This window comes from Photinus pyralis, unplaced genomic scaffold (genome assembly GCF_008802855.1).
Source record: "Photinus pyralis isolate 1611_PpyrPB1 unplaced genomic scaffold, Ppyr1.3 Ppyr1.4_LG3b, whole genome shotgun sequence".
NCBI classification, from domain to species: Eukaryota; Metazoa; Arthropoda; class Insecta; order Coleoptera; family Lampyridae; genus Photinus; species Photinus pyralis.
The window spans coordinates 5,775,510-5,792,491 of record NW_022170510.1 but is presented as its reverse complement, the minus strand read 5'-3'; the positions used below and the strand labels follow the sequence as shown (position 1 = coordinate 5,792,491).

At 34.9% G+C, this 16,982-nt stretch overlaps 2 protein-coding genes across 2 annotated transcripts; both read left to right on the top strand.

The window, feature by feature from the left end:
- Positions 1–4,358: 4,358 nt before the first annotated feature.
- LOC116167153 (nose resistant to fluoxetine protein 6-like) lies at positions 4,359–12,149 on the top strand. Its single transcript, XM_031482394.1, has 8 exons — positions 4,359–4,377; positions 4,464–4,633; positions 7,867–8,018; positions 8,403–8,667; positions 10,428–10,805; positions 10,853–11,189; positions 11,235–11,450; positions 11,501–12,149. Exons 2-8 carry the CDS (start codon positions 4,602–4,604, stop codon positions 11,615–11,617), a joined length of 1,497 nt encoding a protein of 498 aa, XP_031338254.1. The 5' UTR covers positions 4,359–4,377; positions 4,464–4,601; the 3' UTR covers positions 11,618–12,149.
- A 1,368-nt stretch (positions 12,150–13,517) lies between these two features.
- LOC116167045 lies at positions 13,518–16,418 on the top strand. Its single transcript, XM_031482281.1, has 4 exons — positions 13,518–13,592; positions 13,789–14,330; positions 14,793–15,141; positions 15,360–16,418. The coding sequence occupies exons 1-4, from the start codon at positions 13,518–13,520 to the stop codon at positions 16,416–16,418; spliced, it is 2,025 nt and encodes a 674-aa protein (XP_031338141.1).
- Positions 16,419–16,982: the final 564 nt, after the last annotated feature.

Below are 16,982 nucleotides of genomic sequence, written 5' to 3'. Positions count from 1 at the left end.
CCCCCCCCCCCCCAACTTCAAAGTTTGACGTAAAATTTATTATAGTTATTTATAGTCTTTTTGGCCGTATAAGGCAATTTTTTGCTATAATATTAAAATAATACTGAAGAAAAATTAAAGAATTTTTTAACAGATTTAAAGTATAAATGTATTAGTGTCACAACTATACAGGGTGGCAATTTGAAAACTTACCACCCCCGATGTCTTAGTAAATAAACGAGATATTTAAAAAAATCAAAATCCGTTTCGGTAATTCGGAAGGGGAATCACAATGACATAGTTGGCGATGAACTTAGGAACTTACGAAAAACTTAATTATTTACCTTGTGATTTGTTTTACAAAATAAAGACGTACCCTCAGTTGAAACTAAATAAAATTAATTATTTAACGCAGCCAAAATTACGCGTGAGATCGATAATTTTAAACTTCGCTAATAAAATACTGACCTGTACTACCAAAAATGCGCTTTAATCAAGCATATGCCGATTTACAACTTGTTTTAAATATCTCGTTTATTTACTAAGACATGGGGGGGTTGTAAGTTTCCAAATTGCCACCCTGTATATGAAATGTACGAGAAAGTGGTAAAAAGCAAACAAAAAATATAGGTAACTTCCTAAAGTGCAAAAGAATCAAAAGCACATGAGGAAGGAACAGATGTGAAAGAAGAAATGTGGAACAAGGAAGCGTACAAGGCTGAGAGAAAAATGAGAAAGGAGTGGAGCATCAACGATTCGTTCAGGAGGTATTATAGAACCAAGATAGATACATCAGAAGTGGTAGAAGAGGCTTGAAGGTTGTAAAGGAGTGCGGAGCCAAGACAAGACAAGGTAAATGTGGAAGACAAAACTATGAAGAGAGCGTGAACGAGTGCAAAATGGAAGCGAGTAGAAGGAAAGAAGCTGCCATGATCGCAGAGTATTAGACGTAGATGCTTTCCAAACCTGAATTGGAACCTGGAATCCTCTTTGATGCAGCCGACCACATGAATCTTTTCCAGAGGACACTTCCGAAAAATCACACCGAAACATATACGAATCCACCAGAAATCACCTCAAACACTTTACGAGTTCTTACGAATCGAATCTCAAAAAGAGCTCTAAATTTGAAGAAAGTTGAAAATGTTTAAGTGACCTGTGAAGAACCTTGGCCCAAGTTCTGAACACTCTCTGAAGAGTATTTGAAAATATCTTAAAAATGTGTTTTTCAGAGAATATCTAACAGATGTTCCCAAAAAATCGTTGATACATTCCTGAAGATTTTTTTCTAATCCGTAAAGAACTTTGAAACCTTCTCAAGCAGCTTTAAGATCACCTAGAAGAATGAACGAAGAATCTCTGAGAAAGTTTCCAAAGAATTTTACAATGTCCATGAAAATTGTATCAAAAATCTATAAACGTCTTTAATCTCAGAAAATCTGGAGAATCTTTTGAGCTCACTATACAGAGTGGTTCAAATTCGTGGATCACCATTAGGATGTCCGTAACAGTGAGAGATACAGTGTACGTTGCAAAGGGACAAAGTTGCCCCTTTTTGTGAATAAAAAACGCACTTGAAATTAAAAAAAAAATTTTTTTAATAACATGAGATATCCCCGAAAAACTGAAAATGTTACATTTCGTTTTCAAAATATATTTCAGTTTTTCGGTAATATCTCAAGTTATTTACAAAAATGTTTCAACAATTTTAAATACGTTTCTTTACTCACAAAAAGGGGCAACTTTGTCCCCATTTAACCTACATTGTATCTCTTTCCGTTACGGTCTTCTAGGCAACACCCTGAACAATCTTACCAAACTTTTAGAAATCCTCTAAAAAATATCTCAAAAATATTAGATAAGGGAATCTCGAAAGAATCTAAAGAATTTAAGAAATATGTGAGGGAAAATATACAGAACCTCTTATACCTAGATGTCTGACGGACAATTTAAGGATGTTTCAATGAAAAAATCAGTATAGGGCAGTTTATCGGAACAATTATCGATTTTTAACCTGAAAGCTATGTTTCTTAATTATTTAAAACCTTTGAATATATTTCAAGAGAATATTTTGAGGAGAACCTGAGTAATCCTACAAGTTCTTGAAAGAGAATTCTGAAATACATTTAAAATAAGTCTGAAAATCCCCTGAACAATTTTTAATGATCCTCCAAGAACTTCTGAAAACCCTTCCGAGAATATCTGATGTACCCTGCAAACATCAGAAAAGAATCTCTTAAAAAAACTACTAAATTCTCGGAAGAATCCCAGTATATTGAACATAAACTCGTCTCACCTCCCACAATACGCCATCGTGCCTGTTAGATTTAAGGTTAAGTTCCTAACACTGCTTTATTTTAATGCCCACCGTTATAACATTAGTATTTGTTGTATTTCAATAGTTATTTTGCTACTGGGTAGACCTAATTAACATTCTCTTAAATGTTTTTAAATATTTTCTTTAAACCTGAAATTCTTTTTAAATTGTGTTAATTTCTGTATTAGAATTCTCTTGGAATTCTGAAAATAACCCTAGAATGCTTTCGATACTGATCTCACCAATACTCCTTGTGAAATCTTGGTGAACTTCTCGACTCTCCTTAAATCCTCAAGAGGTACCTTTCTTTTTCACACAAAATCATTCTTAGCCTTTATTTGCAGGAAACCTGGTAAAGGTTTCCGGAGAAAGACCCATAATTTTCCTGTACCGTTGCATATCATAAAATCCTACAAATTCTTGAAAATCTCTTGAGCATATTCACCTGATTCTTTCTGTTAAACTTCAGCCTAAAATTATTTATAATAATAATAATAAAGCTTATTTAATGTTTCGTAGAACAGCCTACATACATTGGTCAACACAAAAGCAAAATAAAAATATTACAAATGTAAGAACAAACAAAAATTATAACAACAATACTTAATTGTCACGAAAAGAACTCTGTACTGAAAGATTCCTCATACGAGTAAAACGCTTTATCAATAAGAAAAGCTTTAGTTCTTGATTTGAATAAATTAAAAGGTAAAGCCTTAATATTGTGTTAATATTTAGTGAATGTGTATAATATTTAGTTAATTACTGATTCTCTTTGAACCTTACTGGTCCTAAAATCTTCCTTAAATCAATAGGGAATGTACCCTGAATTCACTCTAAAATATTCTGAAGTTTTCTTGAAAACCATTAATCTATTTCTTTGATTATCCAAGCTTTGAGAGCTTTTGGTGTAATGGAGATTCGTTTCAATACAGGGCGATTTCCTATTAAAAAAAAGAATTTATCCAACACCTCTATGTTATCCAGTCATTATCATGACGAAATTAAACGAGTAAGGTATAATATAACCCACTAATGAGTTATGGACGTAAAATAACTCACTAGCAAGATAAAGACAGGAACCATAAGTAAATCCATATAAATTTTCTGACTAAATTTTTTGTTGTTTATTATTCCCCATAGCAACGAATTATTGCTTTTGTATTCCATGCACCCTAGCTTTTCGCGGAACACGCAGTTTTTAAGATTTCCACGTTTTAAACCAGCTTGAGGAGGTGTTGGATAAAGTTTTGTGTGGTGCACGTGTGTTAATTACAAATAAGTCACTTGAGAAAATAACCCCACTCGGCCTGACGGCCTCGTGGGCTTACTTTTTTTTCTATTTCGGTGTCACAATGATGATTTTGTACAACTGTTTTCGGCGAAAACAGTTGTACAAAGACAGTGATTATAGTCGTTTTTTTTGGTAACTCATCTCTTAAGTTGGCAGTTACTAGTTAGTACAAGTAGGTACTTCGTTGGGTACTTCCAGGTACTTCCATGTTTGAACTTCAAAATGTCAGTCTTACTACGCTGCCAACCTAAAACTTAACGGCATAAAAAGTGTTCCCAACGTAAAACATGTTAGTTCTAATGTTCCCTATAGTTTCTGATAATGGTTTTTTAAATTAATTAAAGCACCGAAATAGAAAAAATAGTATGAAAAACGCGTGTTACAATGCTTTATTGTAATACTCTTATCTTGCGGACACTCGTGGCTACGCTTCGCGTCGCCACTCGTGCCACAAGATAGTCGTATTACAATAGGTCGCATTGTAACACTTGTCTTTCAATATACTATTTGTTGTAAATAAAGTTCCGCACGTTCCACCATACCCACGTAACTCATTTTATCTTTGTCTATTTTTTTAAATGTTTGCCACGGAATTATACTTTTTCCATTTTGTTGTTCCGGTTGTATAGAAAGGATCTTGATTGATAATACATCTACAATTCGTATAGTCCATGTGGATTTTTGTGTGCGAGTGCACCATCACCATCTTGTTAGTATTTAGTTTCCAAAACCCTTGAAGACACTAGGATAGATAAATGGTTTACAAACAATCTGAGTTTATTTTTTGCGGGTAAAAACTGAAAAACATTTTGTCTGTCGGCTGGACTGTGTACTTAGAGCTTAGAACTTTTATATTTATTATAATTTTTCTTTCAGACACGTCAACTACACTTGGGACAATGTCTTCCAAGATCATGTACCACATCCGATATCCGACGTCTACTAAAACAAGAACGGTCCCAAGCAACTTCACTTTCAGTGGTTTCTGTACGCGCAGTACCCGGCGATTATTCAATGCTGCAGGATATCAAATTTCACATCTTAAGGTAAGTAATATTGAACTTGTACAATTGACTAATTTCCAACAATGTCAGTTACCCAACCAATACGTAATCGGTAATCTTTTATTGTTATATAAATGTTTGAATTGATCGAATGTATGTCATTGTAGATGCCGACACATTACCTGAGGACTTTTTTAATAATGACTATATAGGTGTTACATAATAAGTAGTAGAGAGTAAAGTTTCAATTAGTGCTACACGTTTAGCTTCACGTGGTTAAGGATGTCAACTTTTATTTTAAATACTTTTCTCTTTTTGTTTGTTAGCTAATATACATTCTAGAGCTACTTCAGCTGAAGAATTACTAACACATTTTTAAAAATAAAAACCAAAAAGTTAGTGAAGTGAAGTTAATAGGTTTGACTATCATACAACTTTGGTACCTATATAAAGACGACAGATCAATTTTGGAACCCTTTAAGATGTTATAGAAGAAGAATGATTATAATATTTTTAAAAATCGAATAAAAAATAGTTTCTCATAAAAAACGTTTTTTCCTATGTTTTCTGGTTTGGTACCAACAACATCCCTACAATGCACCGCCGAAGATTATGTAGTACTTAATCTCTTTATCCATTAGCGGTCTAGTGTCGCAACCCCTACAGTTTTTATGTAAGACGTGGTGGACCCATAATTTTTTTAATTCGAGGGTTTACTTTTTAAAATTGCACCATTATTTAAAATTGTATAAAGTTATAGTCCAGTCTTCATCGATATACAAACCTTCATATGAAGACAGGTCATTGATTAGCAGTACTGATTATTTAGTCGGTAACTGCGCACAGTTCAAAGTTCCGCGAAAAAGGCACTAGCTCTGGGCCCTTTGGGCATGTAAGTACTAAATTTCAGGTTGTTAGTTACCCTGTTGGTTCTGGGTCAATTGTTAAACGACATCGTGTACGCCCTGCACGAAATTTCTGTTTGCGTTAAAAAATGGAGCAACAACCGAATTAAACCTGAAATTTCTTGTTAAAAGGTCGACCAAAACACAAAATCAAAGGACTAAAGTCAACGGCTTACAAACTCAGGGGCCTATAAAACCGAACGCTTGGTATTATCGGGATATAAGGTATAGAATCTATTGTTCAGGGGTCAAGATTCACAATTCAACATTCAAGATTCAAGATCCGAATTTCAAGGTTTTGTTAGGTTCAGGATTAAAGGCGCATAATTCGTGGCTCAATGCTCAACTTACCACTTGAATATTTGCGAGCTTGAAAATTCGAAGCTTCATTAGATCAAAGACTCTAAGTATCGATTAACAGATGATTCTAGTGCTTGGAGCTTTTTTGCTTAACAAACAATTAAATTTGAAGATATGAACATTATAAAGTTCTAAGACTCGAATATTCCAAAAGACAAGACGCTCAAAATTCAGGGCCCTAGTATTACGAGGTTGAGCTGGAATTAAGAGCTACGCTAGTAATGTTTTGCAATATGTCCCTGTAATGTTCTACTGTAAATGTAAACCATTATGGATGTTTGGCAGTTGGTAAGAAATCACTTGCAGCAATTCATTTAAATTTCTTTGAATTTCTTTGAGTCTCTGTATTTTAATGTCATTGGGTCCTTTTTCTTAAAAGATTTCCCGTAAAATCTCGCCAATTAATCACTTGAGGAGGTTCTTAAAGGATTTCTTTTGATTAATTTCCTGATAGCATAATTCTGATTGATTGTTTTTACTATTTATACAGCGACTTTGGTCTTTAGGGCAAATATGCAACTTCAGGTTAGATTACGCGGTTTGTTGGGAGTCAACATCGTGTCATCGCCCTGTGTAGCATGTCGTACCTGTTTATTGCAAATCATTTAATTATACTGAACTAAATGACCGGATTATTTCAATCAATCGCATCAGATCTTACAATGAAATAAACTGCATGACCTTGCAGCTTTTTAAATTAACATAAGAAACTAAAATCATCTAATAATTACTTAACGGAGCTTAAATTCTAAAATTTTTCCTTGCTTCCCCCGTCCCAACTGCACAATTATATACGCCAACTAATTTCCTTTCAGTGGTTACACGGATCTACAAATTAAAACATTACTTTTATCTTCCATTTCTCACTCCTAGAAGAAATAAATAAACTTAGAAGGTTTTCTTAGTAACGAAGCGCCCAATTATTCGTCCATATATTATACCGGGTGGTTTTTAAAGCTGGTAGACTCCTAAATGAACGGTGTGTTATTCGGGAGCGTTCGAGAACTTTCGAGAGAAATGAGCGTTTGCTATATAAGAAAATCGAGTTGATCTGTTTCGAGTCAGTTCTAACATCGATGTGAAGTGAAATATTAAGCTCCCGCTCGTGTTATGATTTAAATTAGCTGTGATAAATAATAATTACTGTTATAAATTAATTCATTTCAAGACTGTTATAGATTTATTAATAGTTAATTGTAGATAAATAAATAACGCAATTAAATTTAGATTACAAAATTATGCTCCTTCTGGCTTTTTCACACGCACATTCGCATGTACTTTGTAATAATAATTATTAGAAAAATTTCTTTATACTCCACTGTACCCTTTCTTTACACGTAGTGCCCATTTGGTCCTAATACGATAATATTAATTATTAATATTAATGTTAACTAATAGTATCTGTTTGGACACATAACCTGACATGACCTTTATAATTGCTTTCTGCGTTTAAAACTGACTCTTTTTTATGATTCGAAAGAGCAACCAAGAGTTAATTTTCGTATCCTAAATTGAGATCCGATAAGAGGTTTTATCATAGAAAAAAAAATGAAATAGGAAACCTAATACTTACTTATCGAATTCAAATAAAGTAGCTAAGTATAAAAAATGGATTTATGGTTAATTTACATAATCAACGACATCAAAAGAAAAGTGAAACTATATTAATATCAGCAAATATAAATATCTAAAGGAAACTTTGGGCGTACAATTTCCTGATATGTGTGAAGTTTAGTATAACTACCGCTTTCTCTATAGTTATTTGCACATGTAGTAAGTTGTAATAATTACTTCCCTCAAATATCCTAGAATAAAATCAAAATCGACATATTCGGCGTTCCCATTTCCTTATATTCACCTCCTAGTCTAATTATATTGCTAATTAATTAGTAATTTGGAGTAACCATTTATGTAGGTAATTTCAAAGAGTTTTTGAGTGAGGAGTTCAAGTAAAAATAAATTGATCGAATATACCTAGATAAAAATTGATGCGACTTTGGTACATTTCAGTGCAGTCACGACATTTGTACTTGTGTTAATATTGATCTCAACGGCGGTGGACTACTGTTTGTCCAAGGATAAAGATGTTGAAGTAACGAAGCAATATGGAACAACTGCAGATCCTGACCTTTCCAAAAAGAGTGTGAAAGTTGGAATATTTGGTAAGGTTATAATATCTGTTTTACATAACAAAGTGTATGCTGTCTCAATTTTCTACTTCAATAACCAAGTAGGTAGCCACGAGTCTCTTCATTAACTAAGAATGTTGGTTCACTAATTAAGGAAATTTTTAACTTACATCATTATAAGTGGCACTTTAATCACAAAAATGCAATTTTTTGCATAAAACAGAGCATTGACATTTATCCACAAGCATACCTTCAGAAAGTCTACCATGTTAATGAGTTGCTATTGTGTGTACGTAATGTATAATAAATTAGCGTGATTTGTAAACACACGAACTACAGTTTTAATTAAGGAAGTACCTACAGTTCAATTTATGATTTAAAAATTAGGAAATCTAATTGGATAATTTACATTTATAGAACTGCCCAAGAACGTGCTGCTCTGTTTTTCTGCAATTACAAACGGAAGAAGAATTTTAAACGTGGATCATTTGAATAAGGAGTCAATTGCTTGCTTGCACGGACTTCGTTTTTTCTCAATTTCCTGGATCATTCTCGTGCACAGTTACCTGGAGGTTTTCGCCGTTGCCGATAATAAAACGTTGAGGACCGTTACCGAACGTTCCTACCTTTATCAGACGATTTCCAATGGAACGTTTTCGGTAGACACGTTTTTCTTTATAAGGTACGTATTGCTCTTGCAATGAGATCTTGATCTTAACTAAATTAATGAGATTTCTCAATAGACTTGTGAGAGTTCCCGAGGTAAATTTGGTCAAGATTAACATCTCCAATTTTGTAGGTTAATGGGCGTATTGGACAAAAAAGAACTGGTTTATTGATCATGAAATATCGAAATAAGCAAATAATTTATATTAATCAAGCACAAGGATTCCTCACTTTTCCTTCGGGTACCAAATAATTAGTTTAATAGGCACACGCACATGAATTTTATAAAAAATACAGGTCCGTATCTTATACGGGTGAATATATCAATAAACCTCCGTTGCAATTGCTAATTGGTGTCAAGTAAAAATAAAATAATAAAGATTTCAGGTACTCAAGTAAATTTATTATTAATAATAAATTTACTTGAGTACCTGAAATCTTTATTACTGTAACGTGATTTATAAATTCGGGTTCGATTTATATCAATATTTATTAAACAAAACTAAAACACTATAAAAACCGTACAATTTATATCAACTATTTATATCACACACTTCGCAATTTATATTCCCGCGCTCGATGTTTCATACGTACTCGATCTCGTTCGGTAGTAAAAACTGCCGCGATGTTCGGTCCGCAACCATTTATATACGCAAGCAATGTAAGTCCAGAACACTCGCGTAATTACCAGATACGTTGCAAACATTCCCACTATCGCGCGCCTAGAAAATTCCAGAGCGCCAAAGGCGACGTCATGTCTGGAGCGTTTCCGTTACATTACTTTATCATTCAACTCAAGAAGGAACACTTCATATATACAAATAAAAATAAAATATAAACCTAGAACCTACACAAGTGCAGCTACAGATTGATACCCATGACGCACAACATTTAGATAATTAATCGAGACAAAACTTTTTTAGGTAGATTTCTATCTATCTGCCTATTCGGACCAGTATATTTATAGGTTTATACATATTGTATACCACTCTAACTTTCGTAATTATGAACCCATTTCAACCAAAATTTAAGGGTTGGTGTAACTCATAAATATCTCGGTTCGTGAATCAGCCAATTCCGCCATATTGGAACAAAATGGCGGAATGAAATCTACCTACACCCCATTTATAACATAATAACACAATATACTAACATTATTCTTCGTTCTGGAGGGACATGAGGCGATTCCTTTCCCCATAACGTCGCGGTTTTTCCACGATTCTTCCTCGACGTGTTTTAACGACTCTCGTGTCTGCAACTGTTGAAATTACTGGTTCAGTACAAATTACCTCCTTCACAGCAATAAATTCCTCAGTCGGTTGAGACACCTTCAAAGGGTATAGACTTTAATAGATCAAAGTCTCACGTTAAATCTTTTCTACAACTGATGCGATGGGGTGCGCTAGAAAATCGATATAAGCTCTGTATTGCATTGGAAGGTATTTATATATATTTCCAGAGTCTTTGAGTGCATACCAGAAATTCTTCGTTTTTGAGAGCCTTCTAAATGTTTCCCAAAACATATCTTTCACAGAATTAGTCAAATGAAGAATAGACCGAGAAAATGTTTGACATACAGCCTAGAGTTCCTCCGGAAATCTCTGGGATTAGTACATCGGAAGGTATATCTTTCTGGGAGCGTGGTAGTATGCTCCGTAGGCACAATATAAAACTCGGAAGAGTTTGTGTTCTGATTTTACTTGCAAGTCATAGTTTTGGAGCTGATGATTATTATTTCAATGTGAAGATTAAAATTAATTGCTGTTTTCTTTATAGCGGCCTTCTCCTTACCACAACATATCTAAAGCGTGAACTAAAAACGCCAACGGAAAGTGGGGAAGCGCAAAGGGACGGCATTGGATTAAGCGTGGCAAAAAATATCCTGCTAATACTTTATCGATACATTCGATTAACACCAGCCTACCTCTTTGTGCTGGGACTTAACGAATTGGCAATTCGTTATTACCACAACTTTTCAGTGTTTAGTCCAGCAATAATCGACCACATCAGTTGCCCCGAGCACTGGTGGCGCAACGCTCTGTACATAAACAACTTTTATCCTCTGACGGAGTTCTGCATGTTATGGTCTTGGTATATGTCCAACGATATGCAGTTCTTTGTAATTGCGATTGTACTCTTGGCAATTGCCGCAAGGTGGTCGCGCCACTAGATTTTTACGTACGCTAATTGGCTCGTTTCAGGAATGAGAAATGTTTCCGATGGATTGTTGGGACGGTCGTTGTGTTTCTATTCACGTCGTGGGTTGTCACATTCATAATTGCGATGCAGTATAAGTATGTGGCCAGGATTGAGGAACCGTTCGCTTTATTCGACCAACTGTACGATAAACCATGGTTAAGGATCGGTCCTTACTTGATCGGAATGGCCACTGGTTATCTACTCTTGAGGATGAAGTACAAAATGGTGATGCCGAAAGTAGTCGTATTTGGGGCGTGGGTACTTTCATTAGGTTGCCTGTTGGTGTTAGTGTATGGATTAGGAAGAGACGGACTTGTGATACCAGTTTCGGCGTTCTATGTAAGATAGTTACAATTTGGAACTGGACTAATTAATCTGTTTCAGGCTTCTTTGGGACATACAGCATGGGGATTGGCAATTGCATGGATAACAATTGCGTGCAGTACAGGATACGGAGGACCAATAGATTCGGTACTCAGTTTTAGAGGAATTTATCCGCTAAGTAGGCTGACGTACTGCGCCTATTTAATACATCCCGTAATTATGTGCATAACAAGTTTTGAAATGGATGGCCCGTTCCATTTGCATCAGATAATTATGGTGAACAACACATTTGATCCATTAATATCTCTAATTTCGTCTTGTTTCAGTTAATTGTGCACTTTGGAAACACTGTTGCTTCATTTGTGGCGGCATTTTTAATTTCATTGGGATTTGAAGCACCTTTTGTAGGACTAATAAAAATTATGACAGGTGGAAAGAGATGAAAGTGCACTGTTTCTACCGGTAAAATTGAATATTTTTCCATATTAACGATTATAGGGTGCACTTGACACCATATACACCGGATATAATGTTAATGTTGATTGTTGAGCATAATTTAAGTTTTTTAAGCTCTAATTAATCTGCCACATTGGCATAGTCAAAGTTACCTGTATGTAGTTTAATCATAGCGTTAAAGACAAGACTTAATTGTTATTGTGTTTGTGATACGTTTTAGTTATTACGTAATAGAGGACACCATACTTTTACGCTACAGATCTCGTTTACCTACACTTTCAAAAATTTCGCCGTTATCAGTTTAGGATCAATCTTTGCTCTCGTCTTTTTCGTGAATACAGTCGCCGGACGTTTGGACCTCACTCGGTAAACAATGATCAAAGAAATGCGAAAGATGGGATACTATGTTATATTAATTTGACGATACGCACGAGCTACTTACTGTAACAATTGTAGGGACGTCGTACGTACTCAGCAATAAATAAAATATTTGTAACGAATTATATTAATAAATAAAACAAACCATCAGATGAACAAGTGTTTCTTACAGAATTTAACGATTTTTGAATCAAGGTACCAAAATCCAATCCGATTTATATCGGGGTCGAGTGAATACTCGGAACACAATGGCAGATGGATTTTGGCTAATGCAAAAAAGGGCCACCTTTGTAACTGTTTTGTTACAATACGGGGTTGAATACTTTTTTCCCGTCTGTATGTATGTGCGTACCGTACGTACGTTCGTAACCTGCAAACGTGCATAGGTTGGCATTTCGCGAGGTAACGGCTCGACGGATTTTGTTCAAATTTTGGATATGTATATTAGGCATACTGAAACGAAAAACAACGAGTCGGATTTTTGAAAAAAAATTTTAGAATCGAACTTTTTTTAAATAGCAATCTATAATTTTTATGAAGTTATTCAAAAGACCTTATTTTCTGTGTACAACCTACAAAAATTGTGTTTGTTGTGTTTTATTACAAAAAAACAGAAAAAAATGTCAAAGTTAAAAAACTAAAAAAAATTTTTCGCCAAAACGGTTACTATGATTTCGTTAAAATTTTGCGAATGTATATTAGGCATTATAAAGGATGTAAAACTGTCAAAAACTGTTTTTAATATAACTGTCGCCAGGAAAGATTGCCGGTCACAGCACACCTTGTGTCAATCTACAATCTATGTTTTTCTTAAGATGCGAGCGACTTACAGAATAGGATCGTGCTAATGTTGAACGAAAAGTCTTTTTGTTCAACATTGACACGATACTATCCCGGAAGTCGCTTACATCTTTAGAAAAACATAGATCGTAGATCGGGATCAAGTGTTCTGTGACCGACAATCTTTCCTGGCGAGAGGTTTATGTTAGTTTATACCACCGTGAGCTCATACAACCTTTTTTTAAAATAAGGCAATATTTTTATTAAATTATTCCAAAGATTTTTTTGTGTAGAACAAAATTATGCTACGTTTTAATATAAAAAAGCGGAGAAAAAATGTCAAAGTTAAAAAATTATCTAGCAACTTAGTGCGCGGTCAATATTTAGGATGGACGATTGCAGAAGTTCAGTGGTTGCATTCTTTTTGGTGTAATGCAAAGAACTTAAGATGAAATCAATATCTATGTTAAAATATCAGTGTACATGGATATTGTTGTGTTTTTTTTTACGACAATTTATTTACCTACTATGCTACATTTGAAACTAATTAAACTAAAATAAAAGAACTAGCAGGTTGGGTGAAATTCAACAATTTATTTTCTGTTTCGCAATCGATTTCGGCCATTTAGGCCATCATCAGGCGTAGCTAAAAATATTTGTGATAAATGTACCTGTATACGTTATCATTATCATGTACATAGGTGGGTATCCTTGAACATAGAAATATAAATGCAGTATGCAAATCGAGCGCAATCCGATGAGTTTTATTTCCTCCAAGTTACAACAGTGGCGACGAGGATTAAAGTAAATTAAATATCCTAAATTAAATATTAAGGTAAACGCGTTTGATAAATACCTAAAAGTAAATTAATATTAAATCCAAATAAATATACCTAATAAAATAAAATGGCCGCGCTTCTCGGTAGAATTCAAGAATACAAAATCGAAGATAAAAACTGGTCGTCATATATCGATCGCGCGATTAAAACAGTATTTTAAGGTGAACGAAATTGAGGCTAGCAAGCATACGCCAATATTAATTACCGTCATCGGAGGGGAAGCGTTTGACTTAATGGTGGATTTGTGCAACCCCGCCAATCCAGAAGATAAAAAGTTTGAAGATCTAGTCAAGCTGATGCAAAACCATCTCCAGCCGCAACCATCCGAAATAGCGGAAAGATATAAATTTCGCCAACGCAAGCAGGACGTTGGGAAGTCAGTGGCAGTGTACATGGCTAATTTAAAAAAATTAGCTAAAGATTGCAAATTTGGAGAAAAATTGGAGGAAAATCTGCGAGACCAATTAGTCTTCGGGCTCAAGAGTGAAACCACCCGACAGCGATTGTTCGTGGAGAAGTCACTCACGTTCCAAAAAGCACAGGAAATTGCTGTGGGGGTGGAAGCAGCAGAGACCAACTCCCATTTGATCGCCGGAACTTCGTCAGTAGCGGCGGTTCATAAATTGCAGGCGACGAGGAGAAGGGTAGCGTGCAAGGAAGAGTCCAAAGAAAAGGGTCAGCGCAGTGGATACCGAAGGAGCAGGTGAAATCACTGTGGTAAATATAATCATGTAGACGATAGTTGTTTTTTTCGTAATGCGCAGTGCCATCTGTGCCAAAAAAAGGGACACATCGCTTCATTTTGTAAGGGTAAATCACGAGCGAATAGCAATTATCATAAATATGTTAATGATTCATTAGAGGAGTCGGATTTAGATTTAAATGATTTAAACATTTTCACGATTGCCTCGATAAATAACCAGCCTATAAAAATGTGCATATAGGTAAATAATAAATCAATCACAATGGAAGTTGACACACGGTCAGGAATTTCGGCGATTTCTGATAAATTTTATTTGCAACATTTTTCGCAATGTAATCTTATAAATTCAGATATCCATTTAAAAAGTTATAATGGCAACGATATTAAATGTATCGGATATTGTGTAGTCAATGTCACGTATGACAACACAACTGTAAATAATTTGTAATTATTTGTTATAAGAAATGGGGGACCTCCGCTTATTGGCAGAGATTGGTTAAAAAAGGTTAATATTTCGATTGATAACATTTTTCATATTGATAATCAACCGAACAGGATTTCAAAAATGTTAATTGATAAATTTCCCGGCGTGTTTGATAACGATTTGGGTAAGTTTAATGGAGGAAAGGCTAAATTGTATTTAAAAGAAAACACGGTTCCGATTTATCGCAAAGCACGTCCGTTACCATTTGCTCTAACCTGTAAAGTGGAGGAGGAATTAAACAATTTAATCAAATTGGATATTTTAAATCCCGTTAATAGTAGCGAGTGGGCAACTCCAATTGTCCCGGTTCTTAAAAAAAATGGCCAAGTGAGAATCTGTGGCGATTTTAAAATAACCTTAAATCCCCATCTTCATATCAATAAATACCCCGTTCCTAAAATTGACGATTTATTAGTGTCATTAAAAAATTGCGCGATTTTTAGTAAGATCGATCTTTCGCAGGCGTATGCGCAGATTGAGTTAGACGACGAATCAAAAAAATTGGTCACTATAAATACCCATAAGGGTCTGTTTCAGTATAACAGGTTGCCATATGGGGTAGCATCCAGCCCATAGGTATTTTTCACCAACTCATTGAAAATATTTTTGCTGGCATCGACAATGTGGGAATATTTTTGGATGGCATCTTGATCGCATCGGAGAACGAAGGAACCCATATAAAAACACTTATGGAGGTATTCCACAAATTAAGCCAAGTTAATTTAAAAATTCAAGTAAATAAATGTTCGTTCGCAACGACACAAATTCAGTACTTAGGGTTCATCGTCGACAAAGAAGGTATACACACTGACCCGATCAAGATGGAAGCCATTAAAAAGGTAAAGGTACCGCAAAATGTGACTCAGTTGAGGGCATTTTTAGGCTTAGTAAATTATTACGGCAAGTTTTTACCAGGTATCACTAATATTTTGTATCCTTTATATAAATTATTAAGGAAAAACGAGCCATTTCAATGGCAAACGGCTCAACAAGGAGCATTTGAAAAAATTAAATCACAATTAATGTCATCTAAAGTGTTAGTGCATTACAACCCCCAATTGCCGATTATTTTAGCAGTTGATGCGAGTGCTTATGGCATCGCAGCGGTCATATCGCATAAATTTGATAACGGGGACGTAAAACCCATAGCGTACGCATCGCGTACATTATCGTCGGCGGAAAAATCTTATTCCCAAATTGATAAAGAGGCTCTAGCAATTGTATATGGCGTTAAGAAATTTCATCAATTCTTATACGGTAGAAGCTTTACATTACTAACTGATCATAAACCCTTGATTAGTATTTTCGGGGATAAAAAGGGAATTCCAATTTTTGCTGCCAGTCGATTACAACGCTGGAGTGTCATTTTATTTACATATAATTTTAAAATCAAATTCATAAATTCCGAAAGTAATGGTAATGCTGATGCTTTATCCAGATTGCCAATAGAAATTAACGTAAGGGATGAAGTTGATTTGGGACACATTTTGTACATAGAGGAAAATATTCCAATTAATCATCAGGATATTGCAGCCGAATGTAAGAAAGATCCTGTATTAAACAGAATTATAGGATTTTGTTTAGGTACATGGGTGGCCGCATAAGGACAACTTGGATAAAGAATTCGCAACGTTTTATGAAAAGCACAAATTAAATGAGATTCATATCGTACGAGGTTGTGTACTATGGGGTTATCGCATAATAATACCTCAACAATTGCGACCAATTATCTTAAAAGAATTACACTTAAGTCATTTAGGAATTAATAAATGTAAGTCTTTGGCGAGATCATATGTATGGTGGCCCAATATCGATTATGACATCCAACAAATGTGCAAACGATGTATGGTTTGTAGTACAATAAGGCTAAATGTTTCAAGAACTACATTAAATCCGTGGCCGATTGCACATCGACCTTGGTCCAGGTTACATATAGATTTCTTGGGTCCGCTAAATGGACAAAAGTACTTAATTGTCATAGATGCTCACACAAAGTGGTTGGAAGTTACTAAGGTTACCTAATTCCACCACGGCTGAAAACATTGCTTCGAGGCTGATGAAATTATTTAGTCAGTTAGGGTTGCCAGACTCGGTAGTCTCAGATACCGGCCCACCGCTTACATCCTCAGATTTCAAAACGTTTTTGAAAAATAATGGCATCAGGCAAT

Bases quoted from the DNA above. Each gene is read 5' to 3' on its own strand.
- LOC116167153 (XM_031482394.1), top strand. From the start codon at position 4,602: ATGCTGCAGGATATCAAATTTCACATCTTAAG. The intron at 4,634-7,866 runs GTAAGTAATATT...GGTACATTTCAG, and splicing joins ATCAAATTTCACATCTTAAG to TGCAGTCACGACATTTGTAC. The intron at 8,019-8,402 runs GTAAGGTTATAA...TTACATTTATAG, and splicing joins TGTGAAAGTTGGAATATTTG to AACTGCCCAAGAACGTGCTG.
- LOC116167045 (XM_031482281.1), top strand. From the start codon at position 13,518: ATGCAGTATGCAAATCGAGCGCAATCCGATGAGTTTTATTTCCTCCAA. The intron at 13,593-13,788 runs GTAAATTAAATA...CAGTATTTTAAG, and splicing joins CAGTGGCGACGAGGATTAAA to GTGAACGAAATTGAGGCTAG. The intron at 15,142-15,359 runs GTGAGAATCTGT...TCAGTATAACAG, and splicing joins TTCTTAAAAAAAATGGCCAA to GTTGCCATATGGGGTAGCAT.